We start from the raw sequence: 24,421 nt of genomic DNA, 5'->3' as shown, positions 1-24,421 counted from the left end.
ACAGACACTATCTCTACTTTTAAGATTAGGCTTAAAACTTTCCTTTTTTCTAAAGCATATAGTTAGGGCTGGACCAGGTGACCCTGAATCCTCCCTTTGTTATGCTGCAATAGATGTAGGCTGCCGGGGGATTCCCATGATGCATTGAGTTTTTCCTTTCCAGTCACCTTTCTCACTCACTATGTATTAATAGACCTCTCTGCATTGAATCATATCTGTTATTAACCTCTGTCTCTCTTCCACAGCATGTCTTTATCCTGTCTTCCTTCTCTCACCCCAACCGGTCGCAGCAGATGGCCGCCCCTCCCTGAGCCTGGTTCTGCCGGAGGTTTCTTCCTGTTAAAAGGGAGTTTTTCCTTCCCACTGTCGCCAAAGTGCTTGCTCATAGGGGGTCATATGATTGTTGGGTTTTTCTCTGTATCTATGAAGCGCCTTGAGGCGACTTTTGTTGTGATTTGGCGCTATATAAATAAAATTGAATTGAATTGAATTGAATTGACTTCTGCTCCGCGGCTGCTGGGCGAGCCCTCATCTGGGACTCTCCTCAGCTCTTACTGGGACAGTGGCGCGGCTGCCCCTCTGTTGGTCTTCCATGGTCTCTTGTGTTCTGGGGGCCTCTGGATGTCTGGAGTTTTGATCTCCTCCATACCCACTTCACACCCTGGAGGACGGGGCTGTGGCCCCCCCACACTCCCTAGCAGATCATTACATGGAGAAACCTTTGGAATGCAAGCATGCTGATCCACACAGGTATGCACACATGGGTATTCACAGACGCGGACTAAAGCTTTCTTGGCTGCTGCCTCAAAGCACACTGTACGCTGTCTATCTTGCGTGCTGCACAATATCGTTTATTACTTAGTAAATACTGATATCTATGACTAGCTAGTTTATTGTGATGGTGCTTTGTTTTCTCTATTATTATGTTGCTCTTTGTTGTTTGCTGTCTCCTCTGTTTGTTTGTTTGTTTGTTTGGTTTTTTTTTCTCCATACAGGTGACCCAGGAGTTTTTTTTTTTTTTTTTTTTTTGTCTCTCTTCCCCCCCCTTCTCACCGTCTCTTCTCCCCTTTGGTTTTCTTTCTTTCTCTCCCCCTCTCTCTCTCATTCATTCCCCCTGTCCTATTTATTTAAAAAAAAAAAAAAAAAAAAAAAAGACAAAGGATGAACTGAAGCTCTGCCATCACGTAATGTCGCATACTGCTGTTTCTGATGTCATTTAAAAAAAAAAAAAAAAAAAAAAAAAAAAAAAAAAAGAAATGATGAAGTCTCTGACCAGGCGTTCAAAGCACTTCATCACTACTGAGGTGAGGGCTACAGGGCGATAGTCATTGAGAGAAGCAGGGTGGGGTTTCTTCGGGACAGGAACAATGATGGACTCTTTGAAGCATGTGGGGATCACCGACTGAGATAAAGAGATGTTGAATATCTCAGTGAACACAGGAACTAGCTGGTATGCGCAGTCTCTTAGGATACGACCTGGGATGCCGTCTGGTCCTGCTGCTTTCCTGGTGTTCACTCTCTTGAAGGCTCTCCTTACTTCATGCTCGGAGATGACGAGCACGTTTCCGGTGCTGGCAGTATCTTCCTGTCTGCAGCCGTTAGCGCCGCTAACACTAGCATTGTTGGAGACCTTAGCTGCAGCCTCGAAGCGAGCATAGAAAGTGTTCAGCTCGTCTGCCAGAGTCACGGCCGCGTTCGTCATACCGGTTGTTGGTGCTTTATAGTCCGTTATTGTCCTTAGTCCCCGCCACAGGCTCCTAGAGTCACTCTGTTGGAGTTGTGACTCTACTTTCCTCCCGTAGCGCTGCTTCGCCTCTTTCACCGCCCTCCGCACGTTATATGACGCGGCTTTGTACGGGTCCATGTCCCCCGTCATGAGTCCCGTGTTGTAGGCAGCGGTGCGGGATCTCAGAGTGTCGCGGATGGTTTTATCCACCCACAGCTTCTGGTTGGGAAACGTTGTGATAGTCTTTGTCTCCACGGTATCATCTGCTAGTTTCCCGATGAATCCCACAACCGCTTCCGTAAACACGTTGACGTCATCGTCGGAGCTGTTTCTGAACATGCCCCAGTCTGCGTCATCGAGTGCGTCCTGTAACGCGGCCACCGATTGATCCGTCCAGCGCGCGACCTTCCTCTGAACCGGAACTTCCTGTTTCAGCCTTTGTTTGTATTTTGGCATGAGGAAGATGGCGGCGTGATCAGATTTGCCAAACGGGGGGCGGGATTGTGCCTTGTAGCCGTCCTTGACCGTAGTGTAGCAGTGGTCCAGTGTCCTTTCACCCCTGGTGGGGCAGGTGATGTGTTGATAAAAGTTCGGTGCTGCGCGTTTGAGGTTGGCGCTATTAAAGTCACAATAAGCGCAGCGTCCCGGTGTTGTGTCTAGTTCTGTGTGAGTGCCTCATGCAGCTCGCATAAGGCGGTGACCGTGTCCGCTTGTGGTGGAATATAAACGGCACTTACAATGACCGATGTAAATTCCCGAGGTAGATAAAAAGGACGACACATGATGGACAGTAGTTCCAGATTTGGTGTGCAGGAGCGTGTGAGAGGAACAACGTTCGCACTGTTGCACCAGTTGTTGTTCACCATTAAACACACGCCGCCTCCCCTTGACTTCCCCGAGTCCCGTGTCCTGTCCATGCGGTGAACCGAGAAGAACTCGGCCGGCTGGATGGCGTGGTCCGGCACCGCTGGGTTCAGCCATGTCTCGGTGAAGCAGAGGAGATTGCAGTCCCGAATGTCTCTCTGGAACTTTATCCTGGCCCTGAGGTCGTCAAGCTTGTTCTCCAGTGACTGGACGTTGGCGAGCAGGATGCTAGGCAGAGGTGTGCGGTGTGCACGAGCTCTCAGCCTGTTCCTGACGCCGGCTCGCTTCCCTCTAGGCCGCCGCCGCTTCCCTTTGTTCTCCCTCGAGATCTCACTCGGCCAGCTCGGATCCGGAGTTAAAAACTTCGAATTGTGAGTACATTGTATACCAATAGAAACAAGAGTGTCACTGTCATACCTAATGTACCCAATGGTGATGATTTTGCCGATTTAGAAACGCTGAAAACTAACTTAAAAAACAAAGACAAAGAAAAAGTGTCACGGGCGAGAATGCGGTGGACTCAAGAGCAGACTCAATTTGCTTCGAACTGTGTATAATTTATTGAAAAGAACAAAACGTGAACAGAACTGGGTTTAACAGAAACCATACGCAGAAACTAAGGGAAATCCGTGGGCGGAGAGACCGGCGTAGAGCACGGGGAGAACTCTAACGGGAACTTCTGTAAACACAGGAGAGAGATGTTACTGAATGGGAAAAAAAAACGAGTAAGGGACAGAGGTACGGAGTGCCAGTGGATAGTCTTGGGCTTACTTGGAGACCCTAGTTATTAGGCGGGAAAAGGGCTGCCGTGGGAGTATTCTAGAGAGGGTCAAGAGTGTGGAGAGTCCGGTCCAGATTCCAAGGAGGTGGAGAATACGGACTGAAGGGCAGGCTGAGGAGAAGTGGAGTATATAATCCTCGGGTTCAGACGGAAGAACAGAATGGAGACCAAACCAGCACTACTGATGAGTGCGACGGGTGGTGAATCTGAAGAATACAGGAAACAAAAACACATTAACCCATGGTCCAGATATACAGAGTCAGAGCTCAGAGGAGGGCGAGTTTACCACAGATGGTAGCAGGACGAACTGGCGAGGAGTGGCAGGCCGTGCCGGCTTAAAAACCCTCTAGGTGGAGCCCCGGAGATTGACAACAGGTGATGAGCTGGCCAACTCCACCCCCAGGGACGAATGACAGGAACCTGGACCACGCCCGACCAGACACTCCCACAGCATATGACAAAAAGTGGTCGGAGCAGTTGTGACGGCAGCCGACCTCACCGGCGCCATCAGGATTTCTACATCTAGCCAAGGTTCATCTAAGAGGGTATGTTTTAGCCATCCTGAGATAAACTGAAGCCTGTTGGCTAAGAAGTAGTGCTGAAAGTTAGGCAGTTCTAGTCCTCCTTTATCCTTGGTCTTTTGTAGTGTTTTTAAGCTTATACGTGGGGGTTTATTTTTCCAAAGGAATTTGGACATACATGAATCTAGAGATCTGAACCAATCTTGTGGCGGTTTAGTTGGGATCATTGAGAATAAATAATTTATTTTTGGTAAGACCATCATTTTTATAGCGGCAACCCTTCCCATGAGTGATATGGGTAGACATTTCCATCTAGCCAGATCATCTTCTACCTTCTTTAAAAGTGGGATATGGTTTAATTTAGTTAGATCTGCAAGCTTGGGAGAAACATTAATACCTAAATATTTTATATTTCCCGATTGCAGTGGTGTAGAAGAGGAATTATGGAGGGAGCAATTAATTGGTAGAACTGTAGATTTTGACCAGTTAATTGAGTAATCTGATATTCTTGCAAAAGAGTTTATCAATTCAATCACCCCAGAGATATTGGTTTGTGAATTTTGGAGAAAGAGTAACACATCATCCGCATAAAGGCTGATTTTATGTTCCACGTTCTTGCATTTTATGCCCTTAATTACTGAATTCTGTCTAATTGCTGCTGCTAGTGGTTCAATAAAAATTGCAAACAGTGAAGGGGAGAGTGGGCATCCCTGCCTGGTGCCCCTCAAGAGACAGAAGCTGGAGGATGTCTGTTCATTTGTTCTAACACAAGCTGTTGGGGAATTATATAATATTTTTAACCAGTTTATTAAAGAGGATCCAAAACCAAATTTGTGTAAAGTTGCAAATAGAAATTTCCAGTTAACTCTGTCGAATGCTTTTTCTGCGTCTAAAGAGAATATTGTAGTTTCTAGGTTTTTACTGTATGAGTAGTCTATCAAATTAAGTAATCTACGTGTATTTGTTGATGAGTGCCTACCTTTTATGAAACCAGTTTGGTCAGGATGAATTAAGAGGGGGGTTATTTTCTCCAGTCTCTTTGAGAGAGCTTTGCAGATTATTTTAAGGTCTACGTTTATAAGGGATATTGGACGATAGCTTGAGGGATATACAGGGTCTTTGCCTGGTTTTAGCAGGAGATTAATGTTTGCAGAATTCATATTTGATGGAAGTCTGCCCTTTTCTTTAATTTCCAACAACGTTCTGTAGAAAACTGGTGCTAGAATCGACCAGAATTCTTTGTAGAATTCTGCAGGAAAGCCGTCTGGACCTGGAGCCTTATTATTGGGCATACTTATCAGAGCTTCCTGGAGTTCAGTGTCAATGGTGAATCCAGTGCCATTGCTTGAGTGTCCAATAATTTTGGAAGAGTTATGTTGTCCAAAAACTGATCAATTTCTTTTTTAGATGGGTTTATTTGTGGTGAATACAACGTTTTATAGAAATCCCTGAAAATGTTGTTTATTTGTATCGGATCATATATTGTGTTCCCAGATGAATCTTGAACAGCACATATAGTTGTTTTTTCTTTATTTATTTTTAGCTGGTTTGCTAGAAATTGACCGGATTTATTACCATGTTCATAATTTTGTAGGCGTAGTCTTTGTACTAAGAATTTTGTTTTTTTTATCAATTATCTCATTTAATTCTAGTTTTGTTTTGCATATTTTGTTCAATGTTTCCTGATCTTGGTGGGACGCGTAGGCTTCTTCTAGTGATTTGATGTTTTTTTCTAATTCCTGAATATTTTTGTTTTCCTTTTTCTTTTTATGTGATGAGAAAGAAATTATTTTACCTCTCATCACAGCTTTCCCTGCTTCCCATAGAACAGAAGCTGATGTTTCGGGAGTGTCATTATAGTCCAAATATGAAGTCCACTCTTTTAAAAAATATTTAGTAAAGTCTTCATCTTTAAGTAGTGATATATTAAATCTCCAGTTTTTTCTTGGCGTAGTATTATTCTTGTGCATTAGTGTTAAAGATACAGGACCATGATCGCTGACAGCTATAGGATGAATCTCAGTGTCTGAAATGTTGTTCAGCAGTGAGCTGCTGACCAAAAAATAATCCAGACAAGAGTAGGAGTGATAGACATGTGAGAAAAAAGTATATTCCTTACTGGTGGGGTGAAGAGAGCGCCATGCATCGCAAAGACCAAAGTCGCTCATATACTGTTTGATTATATTTGTGGACTGCCAATTACGCTGAGTTCCCGCTGTAGATTGATGTATAAGCACATGGTGAGTGAAAAGGGCTGAGAGAAGGAGAAACGCTTAGTGTATCATGAGATGCCAAGTCTATTGCAACATAAGGGTGGAAAAAGAGAAACATATACAAACTAGTGGACATGTCCACATGGCCTTCTCAGCTTTCAAGCTGACTCCTCTCCTCTCTCCCATCCTGGCGTCACTGAAAAAGGAAGACACTAATTAGGAGGATAAGGAACAGCTGCCCTGTCAGCCTCACTGGCATTGCCCCTCAAGCCTGCTGCTTCATCCCTCCCCTGCACCTACCCCAAAGACACATCCCCACCACCACCCTCACCACCTGGCCGAGACTGGGGAGCCATCTGGCCGAACCTACTCCTCCTGTGGGTGTGGGAGAGGAAGTCGGCCACTGCCATCTGAGGACCAGTCCTATGGATCACCTTGAATTTAAAGGTCTAAAAAGCCAGATCCCACCAGGTGATCTGGGCGTTGGCATCCTTCATGCGCTGGAAGCACTGCAGCGGAGCAGGGTCTGAGCAGAGGGCGAACGAGTGTTCCGGGAGGTTCCGATGGAAATTTTTTTTACCTTAGTGTACTGATCACGTGTTCTGACGATAGTATACATATGTATTAGTGATATTAGTTATATATGAAGGATAACTTGTTTCCCACTCGCTGGTTGAACAAGAAGGGTCCTTGCAACTGGAAGAGGGAAGTAACACAAGCACTTTGTCTCCTGGTGAAAACTGCCTGAGTCTAGCCCCTCTGTTGTACAGGTGCTGCTGGGACTTGAGCAGTGTCTCTCATGACAACCTCCCCAAAGTGTACGGCTTTGGTCTCAGGTCCAGAACCTACTGAATCTGATTTTTTGCTGGGCTTGGACCTTCCTCTCAGTTTTCTTTAAGCAGGTCCAACACCCCTGCGGCTTTCTGCAGGGGGCACTTCATGCACTGCAAACAACAGAGGGTCTAACCAGCAATCACAATTGTGTTCATCCTTATGAATGAAATTCCGAATCATGGACTTTAAGGTCCATAATCCACGTGGATGCCCCGGCCAATAACATCTGGCCATTATTCTTTCCAGAGTTTTGTCATAGACAACAACAACTGTGTGTGTTCCTCTGTGCGAGTATCACAAATTACTCAATAAAGCCTATCATTTAACAATATGAAGTGCAAGTAGGACCATGCGGCTTCAGGGTGCACCAAGTAACCATTAATTTCTATCACTTAGTTAAAGTCTGAGTGTAGGGGTCATCATGAGACTGCTTCAGTGGAAAATTCCGTGGGGCAAATCGTTGGAGCCAGCAGGACCTTCTAGTGAGGTCTACTCAGTCAGTACACGCTACTAAAGGTTATGATCGCATCTCCACACACTGCCTCAACAGGTTATTACACCCCAGCCAATTCATTTCCAGAATTAGGGGATGCATCAGGCACGAGCTAAGTGCAACCTTTATCCCATGCATTTTTCCCTTGTATTTTAATAGCAGCAGCACAGTGGGGTATTTGTGAATATCCCCATGAACAACTTAATCTTCACCCACTCTGCTTCCAACAATGTCCTGGGGTGAACCGTGAACTAGGGTATGCTTGCAGCCCATGTCCACAAAAGCCTGCTGTATACCCCCTTGACACCTTACCAGAGAGCAGCCAAAGCGGAACACCCAACTGACCTCCATCAGCTAACAATCCTGTAGTGGGTGTCCCGACCGACCACACTTTCAGCACTCCCACCCCTAGTGGCTTGGGTGCAGTGCCTGTTGTTGCCAGGGCCCAGGGTGACAGATCGGCAACGACTGGGTTTGTGGAATGTAGTGGTGGCTAGCCCTAACCCACTCCGATGGGGCAGGGCCTGCTGACCGGCTGGCTGCGGCCCTCCTCTGCTTGTCTCCATGCAGCCAGATGATCCTCAGCTAGGGTGACCACGGTTTCCAAACTCGCCGGCTGGTTGCAGCAGTCTCTATGGGCAGCCTCTGTCTGACAGTGGGTGGGAAGTCTGAGACTAATTGTAATTGGTTAGGCAGGAAGTCTTCTCAAGGTTGTACAGTTTGGTGGTGAGGATGTCTGGGATTGTGGTGTTGAACGCTGAGCTGTAGTCCACAAAGAGCATCTTCATGTAGCTAATGTTGTTCTACAGAATGATCAGCGTTCTGTGAAGGGTGATGGCATCCTCCATGGACAAACTAAGTAAATGGTAAATGGTAAATGGTCTGTATTTGTATAGCGCTTTACTTGGTCCTAAGGACCCCAAAGCACTTTACACTATACACAATCATCCACCCATTCACACACACATTCACACACAGGTGATAGCAAGCTACAGTGTAGCCGCAGCCACCCTGGGGCGCACTGACAGAGGCGAAGTAAAGGTTTCCAGGTTTCCAGGTCAGACTCAGCCTTTGGTTTTGGCTTTTGTTTTCTGTAAAGTTAGGTGTGTGGGAATACGAGTTTAGTTTAGTTTATTATTTTTGCCTTGTCTCACCCTAAGTTGTTGACTCTCCCGTTTTGTTGTTTCCTTTTCATTATGTTGTAAATAAATGACATTGCAATGAACAGATATTTGTTTCTTGTGGCTGCTTGGGTATTCAGTGGGGTGGGGATGGGGGGTGCTTCATTCATGTTATGACCCTGCCCCTAGATGGGTCATAACAAGGCACTAATATGGAAGTTAATAAGGAGTTTGGATATATTTCAGACAATTCACACTGATAATAAACAGTGTGAATTGTCATACACAGTTTATCTTTTGTTTACAGTAATTTGTGTTTACAATGGTTAAGTAAGGAGATTTCAATGGTAAATTGTCATCATGTAAAGTATCATATACCATTTTTTTCTACTCCAATACCAAGCAAAGGTTTGGCTTGTATTCCAAAAAGAAAGGGTTAACTTTCCTCATTTCATTTGCCATGTATCTCATGAGTGTAGCGGCTTTCTAGAAATCATGCAGAAGTGCTTGAGGCAAAGCAACTAATCAAGTTACATTGCACTTAATACTACAATTCATACATAGCAGCCTCTTGAAAAATAAGGAAGAATTGACCAGGTTACATATGCTTTCTGAATTTATCTGCAGTACCATGTCAATTAAATTTAAATGTAAAAAATTCTAACGTTTAACATAATCAAGAAACTATAAAAAGTGAATGCAAGCTAAAGGTTATTGAACCATACATATAATTACTATCGTTCGTCTTTATTTTATTAAGTAAGTAAACAAAATCTCATTTTACTACATTCAGTTTTCAGAGTGACTGTGGTACCTTCTTCCCCATGATACGTTTTTTTGTATTCTTCTCTGGCTTCATTAAGATTATATAACATTTGGGTATGAAGATGCAAATTAGCAGTCCAAAACTGGAAGCAAGTATAGCAAATATTTCTACAGCAACACTGAACTTCCCAGGAGAGCTGACATATGCTGGGATAAATGTAATCCATACTGCACAGAATATCAACATGCTGAAAGTGATAAACTTGGCTTCGTTGAAATTATCGGGTAGTTTTCGAGCTAAAAATGCAAAAATAAAACATAAAATAGCCAGAAGTCCTATATAACCAAGCACAGCCCAAAAGCCTACAGCTGAGCCTAGAGCACACTCCAATGTGATCTTGTCTTTGATTTCCTTAAAATTCTTAAATGGAAAAGGAGGAGAAGTTGTTAACCAGGTGATACAAATGATAACTTGCATAAGAGTGAATGCTGTAACACAGAGTCTCTGCTGTGTCTGCCCAAACCATTTCTGAACATTACTACCTGGACGTGTAGCTCTGAAAGCCATTAAAACAACCATTGTTTTTCCCAGAAGACAAGAGATACAGAGGACAAAGGTGATGCCAAATGCTACATGTCGGAGCATACAGGACCAATCAGAGGGCTGACCAATGAAGGTCAGAGAACACAGGAAGCACAGAATTAAGGAGAAGAGCAGCAGGAAGCTCAGTTCAGAGTTGTTTGCCCTGACAATAGGAGTTTTCCTGTACTTGAAGAAAATTTGTATCACACCAATCGTCATGCATGCTCCGAATAAAGATGCTGCAGTGAGCAGTGCTCCCATAATTTCTTCATATGACAGAAACACTGCTTCCTTCTTTATACAAGCATCTCTTCTTTCATTTGACCAAAACTCAGGTAGACATTTCACACAGGTGATAGAATCTGGAAATTAATATTGAAGCAGATGTTACACTAACTCAGTACAATTGTCATATGCCTGCATTTGCATCTACAACATCCGTGCATCATACTGATGCTGTACAAGTAGAAGATGAAAAACAACACCTTCATTGAGTGAATAACTAGTATCCTGATTTGTGATCAAGTGAAGATTGACAGATGTGACATCGAGAGAGTCCATCAGCATTTGTGATTGTGGAATACTTTACATTTCAAAGGAATGTTCATACAATTCTAAATATTTTCCAAAGTGCACAGAGACAAAAAGGTACATGCAAAATTTGAAAGAGACCACATATATGTCCTGTAACAAGATGAAACGACTCCTTTGGCCTTCCTAAATACTTAATTTTGCTAATCACCACACCTGTAATGTTGTTGATCTCTCCCTCTGCACATCTTATACAGTCATAGCAGCAAACAGGCCTTCCTTTCTGGAGAACCTTACGTGTTCCTGGGGGACATTTCTCACTGCAAACTGACACAGGCACCTGCATGATCAAGAACGTTTAACCATATGGACTTTGACAAAAAAGATCTCCCAATGATCTTCTGTATCAAACAGTTTATTCATTTTGAAGCTTTAAAACCAAACAATGTGAAACTAATTAGGTATAAATTGAACAAAGGAACAAAGACATAAAAACAAAATTGTATGGTAGCTTACCTGCTTTGTTTTTCTTGCCCAAATTAAAGACTTGCTTTGCAGATTTAGCTGCTTTTCTGCAGCTAATGATGTATCATAAAGTCCAACTGTTACAAACTCCACAACGCCGTTTTCTTTTTGCTGCCAGTTTATAATATCATACTTTGCTGCTGGATCTCCATTCTCATTAAAGTAAACCTCATCTCCTTCCTTAGTTGTGAAATAGATCTTTCGTATGTGTTGCAGAACCTAAGAAATATGTTATGACTCAGTTCATTGCATGACAATTTTTGCACACCTACAGATTGAAAAATACCCAAGAATCAATTTTGAATTAAAAATCTTCTTAATACTTCAACTTAATGTGAAAACTGTAATTTAAGCTTGTAATAAGCTCACCATGAATGGATCTAGCTGCAGATTTTTATTACATGTATTATTACAGCTCAAGATATTGTGAAATGCATGGGCCACTGCATACACTCCTTTATAGATGTTGTTAAAGATAGGCATGAGAGACATGTCAATGAAGCTGTTTTGAACTCCAGTCATATCTTCATGTCCGGTACACTCTCTCTGAATGTCTGCTGATGACTCCTTAAACTTACAACTAAATAATGTCTCCCAGAACTCAGTAAACAGTTCGTTATTAGATGAATTCAGTGGCTTCTCATCCAGTATGAACTCTCTCAGGCCAGTGACATGTGCTTTGGGAATAGAAAGGCCTATGGCACCATCCAGTATGTGATGTATGTCCAGTGCTGCAGTTTGTGAATCAAATATCCAAGACTCACTGCCTACCCACTGGTACCCAGACAAGTTATGGTATGAAAACTCATGTAGAAGCACATTCAAATCCGCACGGGCAAGGAATGCAACAATCACCTTGGAGGTTGAAGCCTTTATAATGTCAAGTATCCTTTGTATTTTGGCATATGGATCTGTCCTAAAAAAAGATACAGAATACTCCAGACAGATGCCCAGCTGCTGTGCAGTTTCTGTGAATGTGGCCATGCCATTATTTCCATAATCATTATTAGTTCTAATAGCTCCAACCCAAGTCCATCCAAAATGCTTGACCAAATGGGCCAGGGCTCTGCTCTGGTAGTAGTCACTGGGTATTGTTCTGAGGAAGGATGGGTACTTGGTTTTGTCACTGAGACAAGCACATGTGGCAAAGTGGCTGATCTAGAATGAAAAATGAAAAATGTATATATGTAAAAGACAAAGAATGAGAAAAGCTGTAGCTGTTAGAAATAAAACATTCAAACATACTGTAAAAATATGAAAATAACAGTTCTGCTCAGTACTGTTACATAAAATGTGACAGGTAAAGCAACAGATCTAATAGAGTAAAATATGGTTTAATAAGTATTCAAAAATAGAAAAAAAAGATTATAATACCAACCACTGGTACAAAAAAAGGTCCAATGACAGTAGCTACTGCTATGGTTGTAGAAGAAGATGTTGCTCCTATTATGGCCTGTACATATGCAGGTCTAGTGCATGTTGTCTTGGAGGGTGCAAACACAATTTCACTACCATTAACCAAAGCTAGTGTAACTCCAATGCTTCTGGCAACAGATCCGCAATCATCATAGATTTTATAACCCAGAGAGATTCCTGGCAGTAGGTCTGTACTTTTATTAATCTCCTCAATGGCAAAAAGCATAGCCTGGGCAAACTGCAAATCTCTGAAATTTAAACTTAATTGACACAATTTTTAAAAATTTGCATTGCATCATGTTCCTTAAAACAGACACAAATAATCATGAATAAATCTTGAAATTTAAAACAAATCATTTCAAATTAAATCATTTAATGAAAGGAATTTAAATAACTAAGAAAATCAAAATACCCTTTACTCCTCATTTGTATCTTTAATGAATCCCAACAGATTCCTTAAATGCAAATTGACTTGTAGTGTGTCATTTACCTGATACATTGTAGTGGCAGAGGTTGGTTCATGTAGGTATCCTTTCTGTCTTTCCAGCTTGTGTGAAAAGAGAACATCCCCCCCAGTATAATATCCCCATTCTTAGATAGCAGTGGGTTCTCAGGATCTCCTCTCTGTCTGCACACTGGCTCCTCAGCATGAGAGACAGACGCCACCATTAACAGTTGCAAAAATGCCCATCCCTGCTCTGGCCATCTCTGTGTTGATGTCATTTCTTGAGCTAAACCACTTAGTGGCATTAAAAGTGCCTTGATGAAAATGAAAGAGTTATACTGGTATTTATACCTTTCAGTGCAACATAAGAAATAATACTATAGTGACAGTTTATTCTCCGTAGACCTACATGGTTAGTCAAAAGTAGAGACATGCCCAAATTTGCAATTTAATGTAGTTTCATGTATGTAAAATAATGCTATACATACATATGCCCATTTAAATTTAAAGTAACAATTCAAATAGAACTCCTTACAAATACATATCCACTAAAAATAATTTTTCTAATGTGAAATGTGCAATGATCTCTTCTTATATGGCAATAAAGGTCATATATTTACTTTCTTGGTAAGTCAATATGTTATTAAACAAGTGGATGCATTGGAAACATTATTTACTTTATTTAATAAAGTACTTTTGGGTTAGAGATTTACACAACAACTCACAGTCACCTACTCATGTCTATATTCGCATTGAAGAAGTAATATTTGAAACTATCATCAATCTAATACCAGTCTGATATAATCATTTAAGTAGTCACACTGCACATTACTGAAAGTCAGTCAAATACACTGGGCAAACTAATTCTAGGAGGAGTATTCCAAGTCCAAATTCATTCTTTCACTTTTACATACATAGCTTCTTCTTTCACATACGTGCACTACTGGTAAAACGTTTTAGAAATCAAAGAAATCAAATATTCCTCAGAATGTTATTCCCATATCTGTTGGAGAAGTTCCCATAAATGTGGGGCACTTGTAGGTTGGTTTGTTTTCACTCTTCTGTCCAGTTCATCCCAAACCAGCTCGACTGGGTTTAAGTCTGGAGACTGTGCTTGGCACTCGACGTTTTCAAGCTTACCATCTTTTTCTTTTTTCCTGAGGTAGTTCTGGCATAGATTGGACTTATGTTTTGGGTTATTATCTTGCTATAGGATGAACGCCTGAGCAACTTCTACAGCAACACTCAGAGGGTGTTGCATGGTGCTGCAGAATGCTGTGGTCGGCGTTCACTGTAAAATCTAATTAGTTCACAGAACTAAAAAAAAAAAAACAACTATGTAAACTCGTTGCCTCAAAAAATTTAGTAAAGTTTTACTTAAGATGATTAAGCTAGGGCAACTTACCCATTTTGAGTATACTGTACAGCCTCATTAGTTCCCAGAACTCAAAAAAACTATGCAAACTTGTTGCCTCAAAAAAATTGAGTAATATTTACTTAAGATGACTAAGTTAAGGCAATTTATTCACTTTGAGTACAGAGTAAAAACCTATTTAGTTTCCAGGACTCAAAAAAAAAATATGCAAACTTGTTACCTCAAAAAAACCCAAGTAAAGCTTACTTAAGATGATTGTTAGGACAACTTATTCATTGTAAGTATACAATATTAAGAATAACTTGATATTTCTGACTTTACAATACTAATTGTTTACCTACTGACAAACATTTCAAGTTCAACTAAATGAAAAAACAATTTGTAGTAACCTGAATATGATTAAAAATAATTAACAACACTTTTTGTAATGATGTTAAAAATCAGCCCAACTTTTATTTTTAAACGCAACAAAGTATAACAGCCAACATACTGGACACTGTTCTCTTGAACAACAAACAATTATATTGCCATCACTGTTATAATCTTACAATGAAACAAAGTCTCAGATGTAATTATTCTGAAACTAAGTTTGGCCTTCCTCAAGTTTGTTTTGTACTTACATTACTTATATAATCAAAATAAAATATATTTGTTGTTTTGTCACAAGTGCAGTCTCTAATTTATTAAACAACACATTTGTTTTTCATTCCAACACATGAGCTGGAATGTTGTAATATTTTAAGGATGGCTTGTTTCCAGTCCAGGCATTATTGCCTGAATTACTATCATGGGTCGAGGTGATCCAAATGTAAGTGCAGAAGAAAGTCTTTAACTTCCCTTAAGTACAGTGGCAGTGGATGTGGGTTGGAGATGCAATGAGCTTGAACCTGCAGGCGACCATCTTCACTTTCCACACCATCTGTGACGGAGGACTCATCTCTCCTGGTGTCCTGCAAGCAAACAATCATATTCTTTGGAACACGAACTTAATTGCTTTCTTAAAACATTTTTTTTCTGGATTTGGTATAGAACAGACTCCAATTTAGACAATCTCAGGCTCCCTCCCCACCAGAGAGGTGACATTCAATGTCCCACTTGTCAGTCTGGATAGCCTTGACCACCACCCAACATACAATAATGTCATGAAAGCATATTTTTAAAAAGGGCTATGCAAACATGGCCAATAATTTTCATTCTAATGCTCTGCAAAATGACTTGGGCACAAAACAAATTTTGCTGTTAGAAAACCTGCAGACTTCACTATATACAGTGTAGACCCTTATTAAATTCAGTTATTTGCATTCTTTTGGAGGCGAAGAAAGACTCAAGCTCAAAGTGGTCTAACTCAAATAATGATCTTTAATTTTACATTTTCCGGAAAAGGGAGACCGAGCTCATAGAGACACCAGCTCAAGTCTGACTGCGGTAGCAGCCAGCATGGTTATACAGGGAGTGCAGAATTATTAGGCAAATGAGTATTTTGTCCACATCATCCTCTTCATGCATGTTGTCTTACTCCAAGCTGTATAGGCTCGAAAGCCTACTTCCAAAACCATTCAGCTTTGATATAAAGGAGTTTTTTGGGTTCATTGAGAACATGGTTGTTGTTCAATAATAAATTCAGAAATAAAATTATTCCTCAAAAATACAACTTGCCTAATAATTCTGCACTCCCTGTATGTTTAGCTGAGTCACATTTGCAGTAAATGATTTGACCAACTCCCATAGCGTGGCATTTTCAGCAGCAAGCGTTTCCACCTGCTCCTGGCTGAACTCCAGGGATTCTCCCAGAAATTTAAATTCCCAATGTAAAATCTCCACCAGGGACAGCCTCGCATTAAAACTGAACAATCGCTTGTCGATTGACTCCAGGATGTCTGCGATGTCATTGCTGGCAGGCAATGTTGTGCCAGGCAACATGTTTTCGATGACGCCGTCTCAATTTTGTCCGAGGAAGATGCAATCTGGGCCTTCTTCATCACTATGTCCTGGAAGCACCGATCAATGAAATCTTCGAGAGCATCTAAACTCTCCAGGGTGGCCTCCAGGGTGTTGGAGATGATAATACAGATGTGGTTAGCTATATGACAATTGATTAGTATATTGATTAGTATATTTAGTATACTTGAAGTCTAAAGAAACATTTGTTAAATTCTACGCTACCATTCACTTTTTTTGAGTCACTTACCTTTCCCGTCACTTTCGTCACTTACCTCTTGTTCCTCTTTGCTACCAAAAAAACAAACAAACATGTGTATCTAATAAAAGAAAGTATGTGAGAATGAAAAAAAAAAGAATTATGGTACCGGTAAAATTATATTTTTTCTTGTTCAGCAACAGCAGCAATGATATGTCTAAATGAGGCACTAACATAGAAAAATAGAATAAAAACTGAAGTAACACTACATGTTTAGAAGTTTAGGTATATTTCAGACATTAACACCAATACATTTTATTTTTATTTTGTTTACAGTAATTTGAGTTTACAATGGTTTAGTAAGGAGATGTCAATGGTAAGTTGTCATAATGTAAACTACCATATACCACTTTTTTCTGATCCAATACCAAATAAAAGTTTGGCTGGTATTGCTTTTTCCAGTTAATAAAAAAAGTCAAGAGAGGGTTAATTTTCCTCATTTCATTTGCCATGTATCTCATGAGTGTAGCTGCTCTCTAGGAATCATGCAGAAACAGCATTTCTGAAAGCAAAACATACTAATCAAGTTGCATTGCACTTAATAGTAGAATTCAACTATGGCTCTAAATGGCAGCCAAAGAAGGAAGAATTGAGCAGGTTACATATGTTTTCTGAATTTATCTGCAGAACCAATTCAAGTAAATATAAATAAAAAAGCTTCTAACTTTTGAGATAATCAAGAAACCATACCAAGTGACTCAAGGCTAAAGGTTATTGAGCCATACATATAATTATTACTGTGTGTCTTTTTTTTTGGTAAGTAAGTAAGTAAAATCCCATTTTCATACATACAGTTTACAAAGTGACTATGGTGCCTTCTTCCCCATGATATGTTTTTTTGTGTTCTTTTCTGGTTTCAGTAAGATGATATAACATTTGGGTATGAAGATGCAAATTAGCAGTCCAAAACTTGATGCAAGTATAGCAAATATTTCTACAGCAACACTGAACTTCCCAGGGGAGCTAACATATGCTGGGACAAATGTAATCCACACTGCACAGAATATCAGCATGCTGAAAGTGATAAACTTGGCCTCATTGAAATTATCGGGTAGTTTTCGAGCTAAAAATGCAAAAATAAAACATAAAATAGCCAGAAGTCCTATATAACCAAGCACAGCCCAAAAGCCTACAGCTGAGCCTAGAGCACACTCCAGAGTGATCTTGTCTTTGATCTCCTTAAAATTCTTAAATGGAAAAGGAGGAGAAGTTGTTAACCAGATGATACAAATGACAACTTGTATAAGAGTGAATGCTGTAACACAGAGTCTCTGCTGTGTCTGCCCAAACCATTTTTGAACACTACTACCTGGACGTGTAGCTCTGAAGGCCATTAAAACAACCATTGTTTTTCCCAGAAGACAAGAGATACAGAGGACAAAGGTGATGCCAAATGCTACATGGCGGAACATGCAGGACCAATCAGAGGGCTGACCGATGAAGGTCAGAGAACACAGAAAACACAGAATTAGAGAGAAGAGCAGCAGGAAGCTCAGTTCAGAGTTGTTTGCCCTGACAATAGGAGTTTTCCTGTATTTGAAGAAAATGAGTATCACACCGATTGTCATGTATGCCCCAAATACAGATGCTGCAGTGAGCAGTGCTCCCATAATTTCTTCATATGACAGAAACACTGCTTCCTTCTTGATACAGGAATCTCTTCTTTCATTTGACCAAAACTCAGGTAGACATCTCACACAGGTGACAGAATCTGGAAATGAATATTGAAGCAGATGTTACAAGTAGTTACACTCAGTACAATTCCATATGCCCGTGTTTGCATCTACAACATCCATGCAATATCCTACTGATGCTTTACAATATGTTTATTGAGTGAATAAAACTTGCATTCTGTTTTGTGATCAGGTGAGGATTGACAGATGTGACATCTAGAGTGTCCATCAATATTTGTGATTGTGGCATACTTTCCTTTACATTTTAGAGTAATTTGCATACAATTCTAAATATTTTCCAGAGTGCACAGAATCAGAAAGGAGTGAGTGCAGTTGCCCCCCCGCCCACCCACCTTCTTCAAATCCAACAAAAGTGGTGCCAAATGTATAAGGTATGCGTGTGCTGGTTTGTGCAAAGATTGAAATGAAATATCACCACACCTGTAATGTTGCTGATCTCTCCTTCTGCACATCTTATACAATCATAGCAGCAAACAGGCCTTCCTTTCTGGTGAACCTTATGTGTTCCTGGGGGACATTTTTCATTGCAAACTGACACAGGCACCTGTATGATCATTTAATTGTATAAGGAATTTGACAAAAAAAATTGTCTATGATCTTCTGTCAAACAATTTACTCATTTTGAAGCATCAAAACCAAAATACTGTGAAAAAAAGTTAAGTGTATATTTCTAAAATGAAAAAAGAAATGAAAACATAAAACATAAAAAAGGAATTTTACCTGTTTTGAGTTTCTTGCCCAAATTAAAGACTGGTTTTGCAGATTTAGCTGTTTTTCTTGAACTAATGATGGATTATAAAGACCAACTGTAACAAACTCTACAATACCATTTTCTCTTGGCTGCCAGTTTATAATTTCATACTTTGCTGCTGGATCTCCATTCTCATTAAAGTAAACCTCATCTCCTTCCTTTGTTGTGAAGTGACTCTTTCGTATCTGTTGTAAAATCTAAGGAATATGACATAGCTTAATTCATTATATGATAAAGATTTTGCACACCTCTTGCTTAAAAAAATTTAAGAATCATTTTTTATTAAAAGTCTTCGTAATAATTTAACTTAACGTGAAAACTGTATTTTAAGCTACTAAAAAGCTCACCATGAATGGGTCTAGCTGCACAGTTTTGTTACATGTTTTATTACAACTGAGGATATTGTGAAGTGCATGGGCCACTGCATACACTCCTTTGTACACATTGTTAAAGATAGGCATGAGAGACATGTCAATGAAGCTATTTTGAACTCCAGTCACATCTTCTTGTCCAGTACACTCTCTTTGAGTGTCTGCTGATGACTTTGACTGCCTAAATTTACAGTTAAATAATGCCTCCCAGAACTCAGTAAACAGCCCATTATTTGATGAATTCAGTGGCTTCTCATCCAGTATGAACTCTCTCAGGCCAGTGACATGTGCTTTAGGAATGGAAAGACCAATGGAACCATCTAGTATGTGATGTATGTCCATTTCTGCTGTTTGTGAATCAAATATCCAAGACTCACTGCCTATCCACTGATACCCAGACAAGTTATGGTACAAGAACTCATGTAGAAGCACATTCAAATCTGCACGGGAAAGGAATGCAACAATCACCCTGGAGGTTGAAGCCTTTATAATGCCAATTATCTCTTGTATTTTGTCAGATGGATCTGTTCTAAAGAAAGATACAGAATACTCCAGACAGATGCCCAGCTGCTGTGCAGTTTCTGTGAATGTGGCCATGCCATTATTTCCATAATCATTATTGGATCTGATAGCTCCAACCCAGGTCCATCCAAAATACTTGACCAAATGGGCCAGGGCTCTGCTCTGGTAGTAGTCACTGGGTATTGTTCTGAGGAAGGATGGGTACTTGGTTTTGTCACTGAGACAAGCACATGTAGCAAAGTGACTGATCTAGAATTAAAAATGAAAAACATATAGATGTGAAAGTCAGAGAATGAGAAAAGATAAAGCTGTTAAAAATAAAACATTCAAATTTACTGCAAAACTCGATTGTAAAAATATGAAAATACTAGTACTCGTACAAATAAACAAAAACAGCTAATCTAAGAGAATTAAACATTTTAAAAAAATATTAAAAGATGAAAATTATATATAAAAATATAAAATTATATATAAAATACCCACCACTGGTACAAAAAAAGGTCCAATGACAGCAGCAACTGCAATGGCTGTAGGAGAGGAAGTCGCTCCTATTATGGCCTGCACATATGCAGGTCTGGTACATGATGTCTTGGAGGGTATGGACACAATTTCATTACCATTAGCCAAAGCTAGTGTAACTCCTGCGCTTCTGGCAACAGATCCACAATTATCATATATTTTATAACCCAGAGAGATTCCTGGCAGTAGGTCTGTACTGTTATTAACCTCCTCAATTGCAAAAAGCATAGCCTGGGCAAACTGCAAATCTCTGAAATTTAAACTTAATTGAGACAATTATTTGCATTGCATCATGTTCCTTAAAACAGACACAAATAATCATGGGTAAATCTTGAAATACAAAGCAAAAGCATTTCAAATTAAAGCATTTAATGAAAGGAAATTAAGTAACTAAAACAAATGAAAATAACTTTTACTCCTCAGTTGTATTTGTAATGAATCCCAACAGATTCCTTAAATGCAAATTGACTTGTAGTGTGTCATTTACCTGATACATTGTAGTGGCAGAGGTTGGTTCATGTAGGTATCCTTTCTGTCTTTCCAGCTTGTGTGAAAAGAGAACATCCCCCCCAGTATAATATCCCCATTCTTAGATAGCAGTGGGTTCTCAGGATCTCCTCTCTGTCTGCACACTGGCTCCTCAGCATGAGAGACAGATGCCACCAACAACAGTTGCAGAAATGCCCATCCCTGCTCTGGCCATCTCTGTGTTGATGTCATTTCTTGAGCTAAACCATTTAGTGGAATGAGAGTACTGCAATGAAGATGAAATACTTAAGCTGTTATTTATACCTTCTGGTGCAGCATAAGAAGTTATCGAATAGTGGCAGTATATTCCCAGTAGATGTACAGGTCCGGCAAAAGGCGAATCATGCCCAAATTTGCATTTAAATGTAGGTTATTATATATGTAAAACAAGGATATACACATTACACATGAAGCAAAATATGAAGCAACAGTGCAAAAAACAATGCATTCGAAATAAATATAAACTAAACAATATTTTTCAGATATCATATTTCTATACAGAAGTCTTAGAGCTCTATTCCACAAGTTACAATAATCTATTCCACATTCACATCTGTGATTCATTGATGTGTTAAGATCTGTCATCACTCTGATATTAAATTAAAGTTGACATGAAATGCTAATGGAAATTTACAGCATGGGCCCCTACTTTAAAAGCTGTCATAGATTTACCGCTGTCTTGGAAGTGTGGTTTAACCCTTTAAAGCCGGTCGGAGCGGGCACGCTCCATTTTGCGTAACTATTTTTAAATGCCGGTAGCACTGCAAACACGTAAGCTAGCGCAATAATTTTTTTTTGCATATGAAACTGGAGGAGTTGTACATTCATCTTATGCCATCAGCTTGTCCTAGGTCACGATTTCCTTCCACATAAAGCTTTGCAAAAACTGCATAAAAAGCACTTGCAGCAACAAAAACATAATATTCCAGAAACACGCTTTGCCGATCCGATCAGCTGTTCATAACACTTCCTACGTCCATCAGCGTGAACTAATGTAGTTTTTTACCATCATGAGCCTATACTGGTGTTTTTAAAAGTTATGTTTGACTTTATGACTTTCTGTGTCCTTTCTGGGATGCTTAAGGTTCATATAGCACTGCTGGAAATAGTTTATTTTGATGCATATGCTGTTATTTTGAAAATTTGCATTATAATATTTTCGTTTTTCCTGCAGTATATGAAAATTCGTGTATTTCAAAAATAAAACTATGAAGACACTTAAAATAAATTTCCTGTGGTGGGAAACTAGTTTGTGCAACTTTTTTGTATTTACAGTTTTGAGGGATAAGCCTCTTAAATTTCTCTAACTAGAAATATATGTTAAAAAAACCAAAAGGATTTTCAATTTTTTTGTAGTTTATTGCACTTTTTTGCAATTTATGTAAGTACTATGCACTTAATGCATACATATTATTAAACTTTAGGCTATAATGGTTTTATTGATGTATATGAACTTGAAATGCTCCCAAAAATGGCTCTACAGCATGTAAAAATTTAATATAAGCTCTGGCGGACTTGGTTCTATGGTAGGTCTTAAAGGGTTAAGCTCCATTCCAATTTACTTGGAAGACAGACTCCATTCAGCATCAGCAGCAATGCACCAAATGCTAGACGAACAGCTAACACACCACAAATGCAACTGTACATGATCAGCATTTTAGAAGTATTTTAGACATTTGACACCAACAGATATCTTTGTTTTTACTGTAATTTTTTTTCACTAAAAACTTATCTTGTAAAGTACAATATATTATATTTTGTTTTGATCCTATTCCAAGGAAGAGCTTGTTATTGCTATTACCAATATATTAAGAGAAATTTTTTTTTAAACTTTATTTCCTTGATAAAATGGACCAGCGCTCTGTTCTGGTAGTAGTCTTGGCTTTTTGGTACTTGTGTTTTTTTTACGGAGACAAGCGCATGTGGCAAAGTGGCTGATCTAACAGAGTAAAACATTTTTTTAAATAAAAACAAATGATATCTATATATCCTCTCGCAAGAGGACTGGGAGGTTGTAGGTCCTGCGCAGTATCTTTCCTGTTCCTAGGACTGTGCTCTTCTGGACAGAGATCTCAGATATTGTTCCTGGTATCTGCTGGAGCCACTTGTCTAACCTGCGGGTCACTGCACTGAGTGTCACCATGGTGACCGCTGTTACCTTTCCGATTTCCGAACTGTTGTTGGTGGCATCTGTCTCTCATGCTGAGGAGCCGGTGTGTAGGCAGAGAGGAGATCCTAAAAACCCACTGCTATCTAACAAAGAGGATATTGTATTGGGCATGACTGTCAAGAGGGCCTGTGCCTGCAGAACCAGATATGGAGAAGGTTGAGTTAGTTTCACACAAGTTTTATTTAAGATCATGAACAACAAGAAAAAGTGCATGGTGTGGTGAAGTGAAGGGGTAAAGGCTCCAAAGGTAAACAATTGGGGGAGACTCGTGGCATGGTGGTCTAGCGCTGGTAAATTGTGGACATAGGAGATGGGAATTAGCAGGGACACAAAATGTATCCAGGAGGAAATGAAGGTTAGTGGGATATGCATGGTTTATTTGGCAGGCAGAGTTTTGAAGCTTGCAGAGGGAGATGAAGGTCCCAGAGTCTAGCTGAGTGTGGTGTGTGATGAAATATGCTACCACATCTGTTTTTGCTGCCAGAGATTAATAATAACTTATAATTAGTGCTGTCAATAGATCAAAAAAATAGATGCGTTAAATGCGTTTAAAAAATGTATTGCCTTGACCGTGATGGCAGATTAACTTGCGTTAACATGTTAATTTTGACAACACTACTTGTGATTAAATGTAGAGTGGTCTAAACACATGGTGAGTGAAAAGGGGTGAGATAAGGAGAAACGCTTAGTGTATCATAAGATGCCAAGTCTATTATACCATAAGGGTGTATTCAGAGTCCCCTGATCCAGTCCTAACTGTAAGCTGTGTCAAAAAAGAAAGCCTTAAGCCTTATCTGAAAAGTAGAGAGGGTGTCTGTCCCCAGATCCAAGCTAAGCGCTTTTTCCACAGAAGAGTTTTCAAGGAGAGAGTGTTTTAGATGATGCTAGAGATGAACAAGCATCCGGTTCCATTAGCTTCTGCAATCCAGGGGTCAGAGAAACTTTTTAACAAAAAACATTTTCACATATAAAACATGTACTACTTGAAAGACAAAAAAGATTCATAAACAACAGAACAACAAAATTAAAAACAGTGCGTTAAAGCTCCTCCCATACTACTTTTAATTGGAGATAAATTATCTGAATTTCAGGAGTAGAACCACTCCCCCAAACACGCCCCTTCTGTTTCTTATCTATATATGACCCTCAGTTCTACGAGCTGTTCGTTCTCTTTTTCGTGTGAACAAGGTTAGTTTTTGTCGGTTCTCATTTTCGTGTGAATACCATTTAAGAAGGTCTTTAACACAGCTTATCTTAAAAGAGTAACATAATTTTATCTGATATCCTTCAGGCGATCCAAGAAACCCAAACACTCTGAATGTCACGGCAGCGGTTCAGAGAGACCGAATGCCCTCTGCCATCCTGGGAAACTTTTTAGCAATTTTTTGTTAGCTTGATCTATTCAGTCATCTTCTCTCCAGTAAATTCAGTTATGAAGTAAGTCCGGCCACTGGCCACCTCCACGAAATTCAGGAA

At 39.9% G+C, this 24,421-nt stretch overlaps 2 protein-coding genes across 2 annotated transcripts; both read right to left on the bottom strand.

Moving 5' to 3' along the window:
* Positions 1–9,349: 9,349 nt before the first annotated feature.
* Positions 9,350–13,042, bottom strand: LOC101469438 (extracellular calcium-sensing receptor-like). Its single transcript, XM_004544044.3, has 6 exons — positions 12,864–13,042; positions 12,336–12,633; positions 11,327–12,115; positions 10,949–11,176; positions 10,649–10,772; positions 9,350–10,263 (listed from the first exon to the last, which is right to left on the bottom strand). The coding sequence occupies exons 1-6, from the start codon at positions 13,040–13,042 to the stop codon at positions 9,350–9,352; spliced, it is 2,532 nt and encodes an 843-aa protein (XP_004544101.3).
* A 4,154-nt stretch (positions 13,043–17,196) lies between these two features.
* Positions 17,197–20,913, bottom strand: LOC106674520 (extracellular calcium-sensing receptor-like). The gene is made up of 6 exons (XM_014408493.3): positions 20,735–20,913; positions 20,212–20,509; positions 19,183–19,977; positions 18,805–19,032; positions 18,505–18,628; positions 17,197–18,101 (listed from the first exon to the last, which is right to left on the bottom strand). The coding sequence occupies exons 1-6, from the start codon at positions 20,809–20,811 to the stop codon at positions 17,197–17,199; spliced, it is 2,427 nt and encodes an 808-aa protein (XP_014263979.2). The 5' UTR covers positions 20,812–20,913.
* Between the last annotated feature and the right edge of the window lie 3,508 nt (positions 20,914–24,421).

Source organism: Maylandia zebra, linkage group LG14 (genome assembly GCF_041146795.1).
Source record: "Maylandia zebra isolate NMK-2024a linkage group LG14, Mzebra_GT3a, whole genome shotgun sequence".
Lineage (NCBI taxonomy): Eukaryota > Metazoa > Chordata > Actinopteri > Cichliformes > Cichlidae > Maylandia > Maylandia zebra.
The sequence above is the reverse complement of the archived record's forward strand: the minus strand, read 5'-3'. Positions and strand labels throughout refer to the sequence as shown.

Bases quoted from the DNA above. Each gene is read 5' to 3' on its own strand.
- LOC101469438 (XM_004544044.3), bottom strand. From the start codon at position 13,042: ATGGTGGCGTCTGTCTCTCATGCTGAGGAGCCAGTGTGCAGACAGAGA. The intron at 11,177-11,326 runs GTGAGCTTATTA...CATATTTCTTAG, and splicing joins TGCAGCTAGATCCATTCATG to GTTCTGCAACACATACGAAA. The intron at 10,264-10,648 runs GTGTGGTGATTA...ATTAATTTCCAG, and splicing joins AGAGATCAACAACATTACAG to ATTCTATCACCTGTGTGAAA.
- LOC106674520 (XM_014408493.3), bottom strand. From the start codon at position 20,811: ATGTTCTCTTTTCACACAAGCTGGAAAGACAGAAAGGATACCTACATG. The intron at 20,510-20,734 runs GTAAATGACACA...GTCTCAATTAAG, and splicing joins CTGCCACTACAATGTATCAG to TTTAAATTTCAGAGATTTGC. The intron at 19,033-19,182 runs GTGAGCTTTTTA...CATATTCCTTAG, and splicing joins TGCAGCTAGACCCATTCATG to ATTTTACAACAGATACGAAA.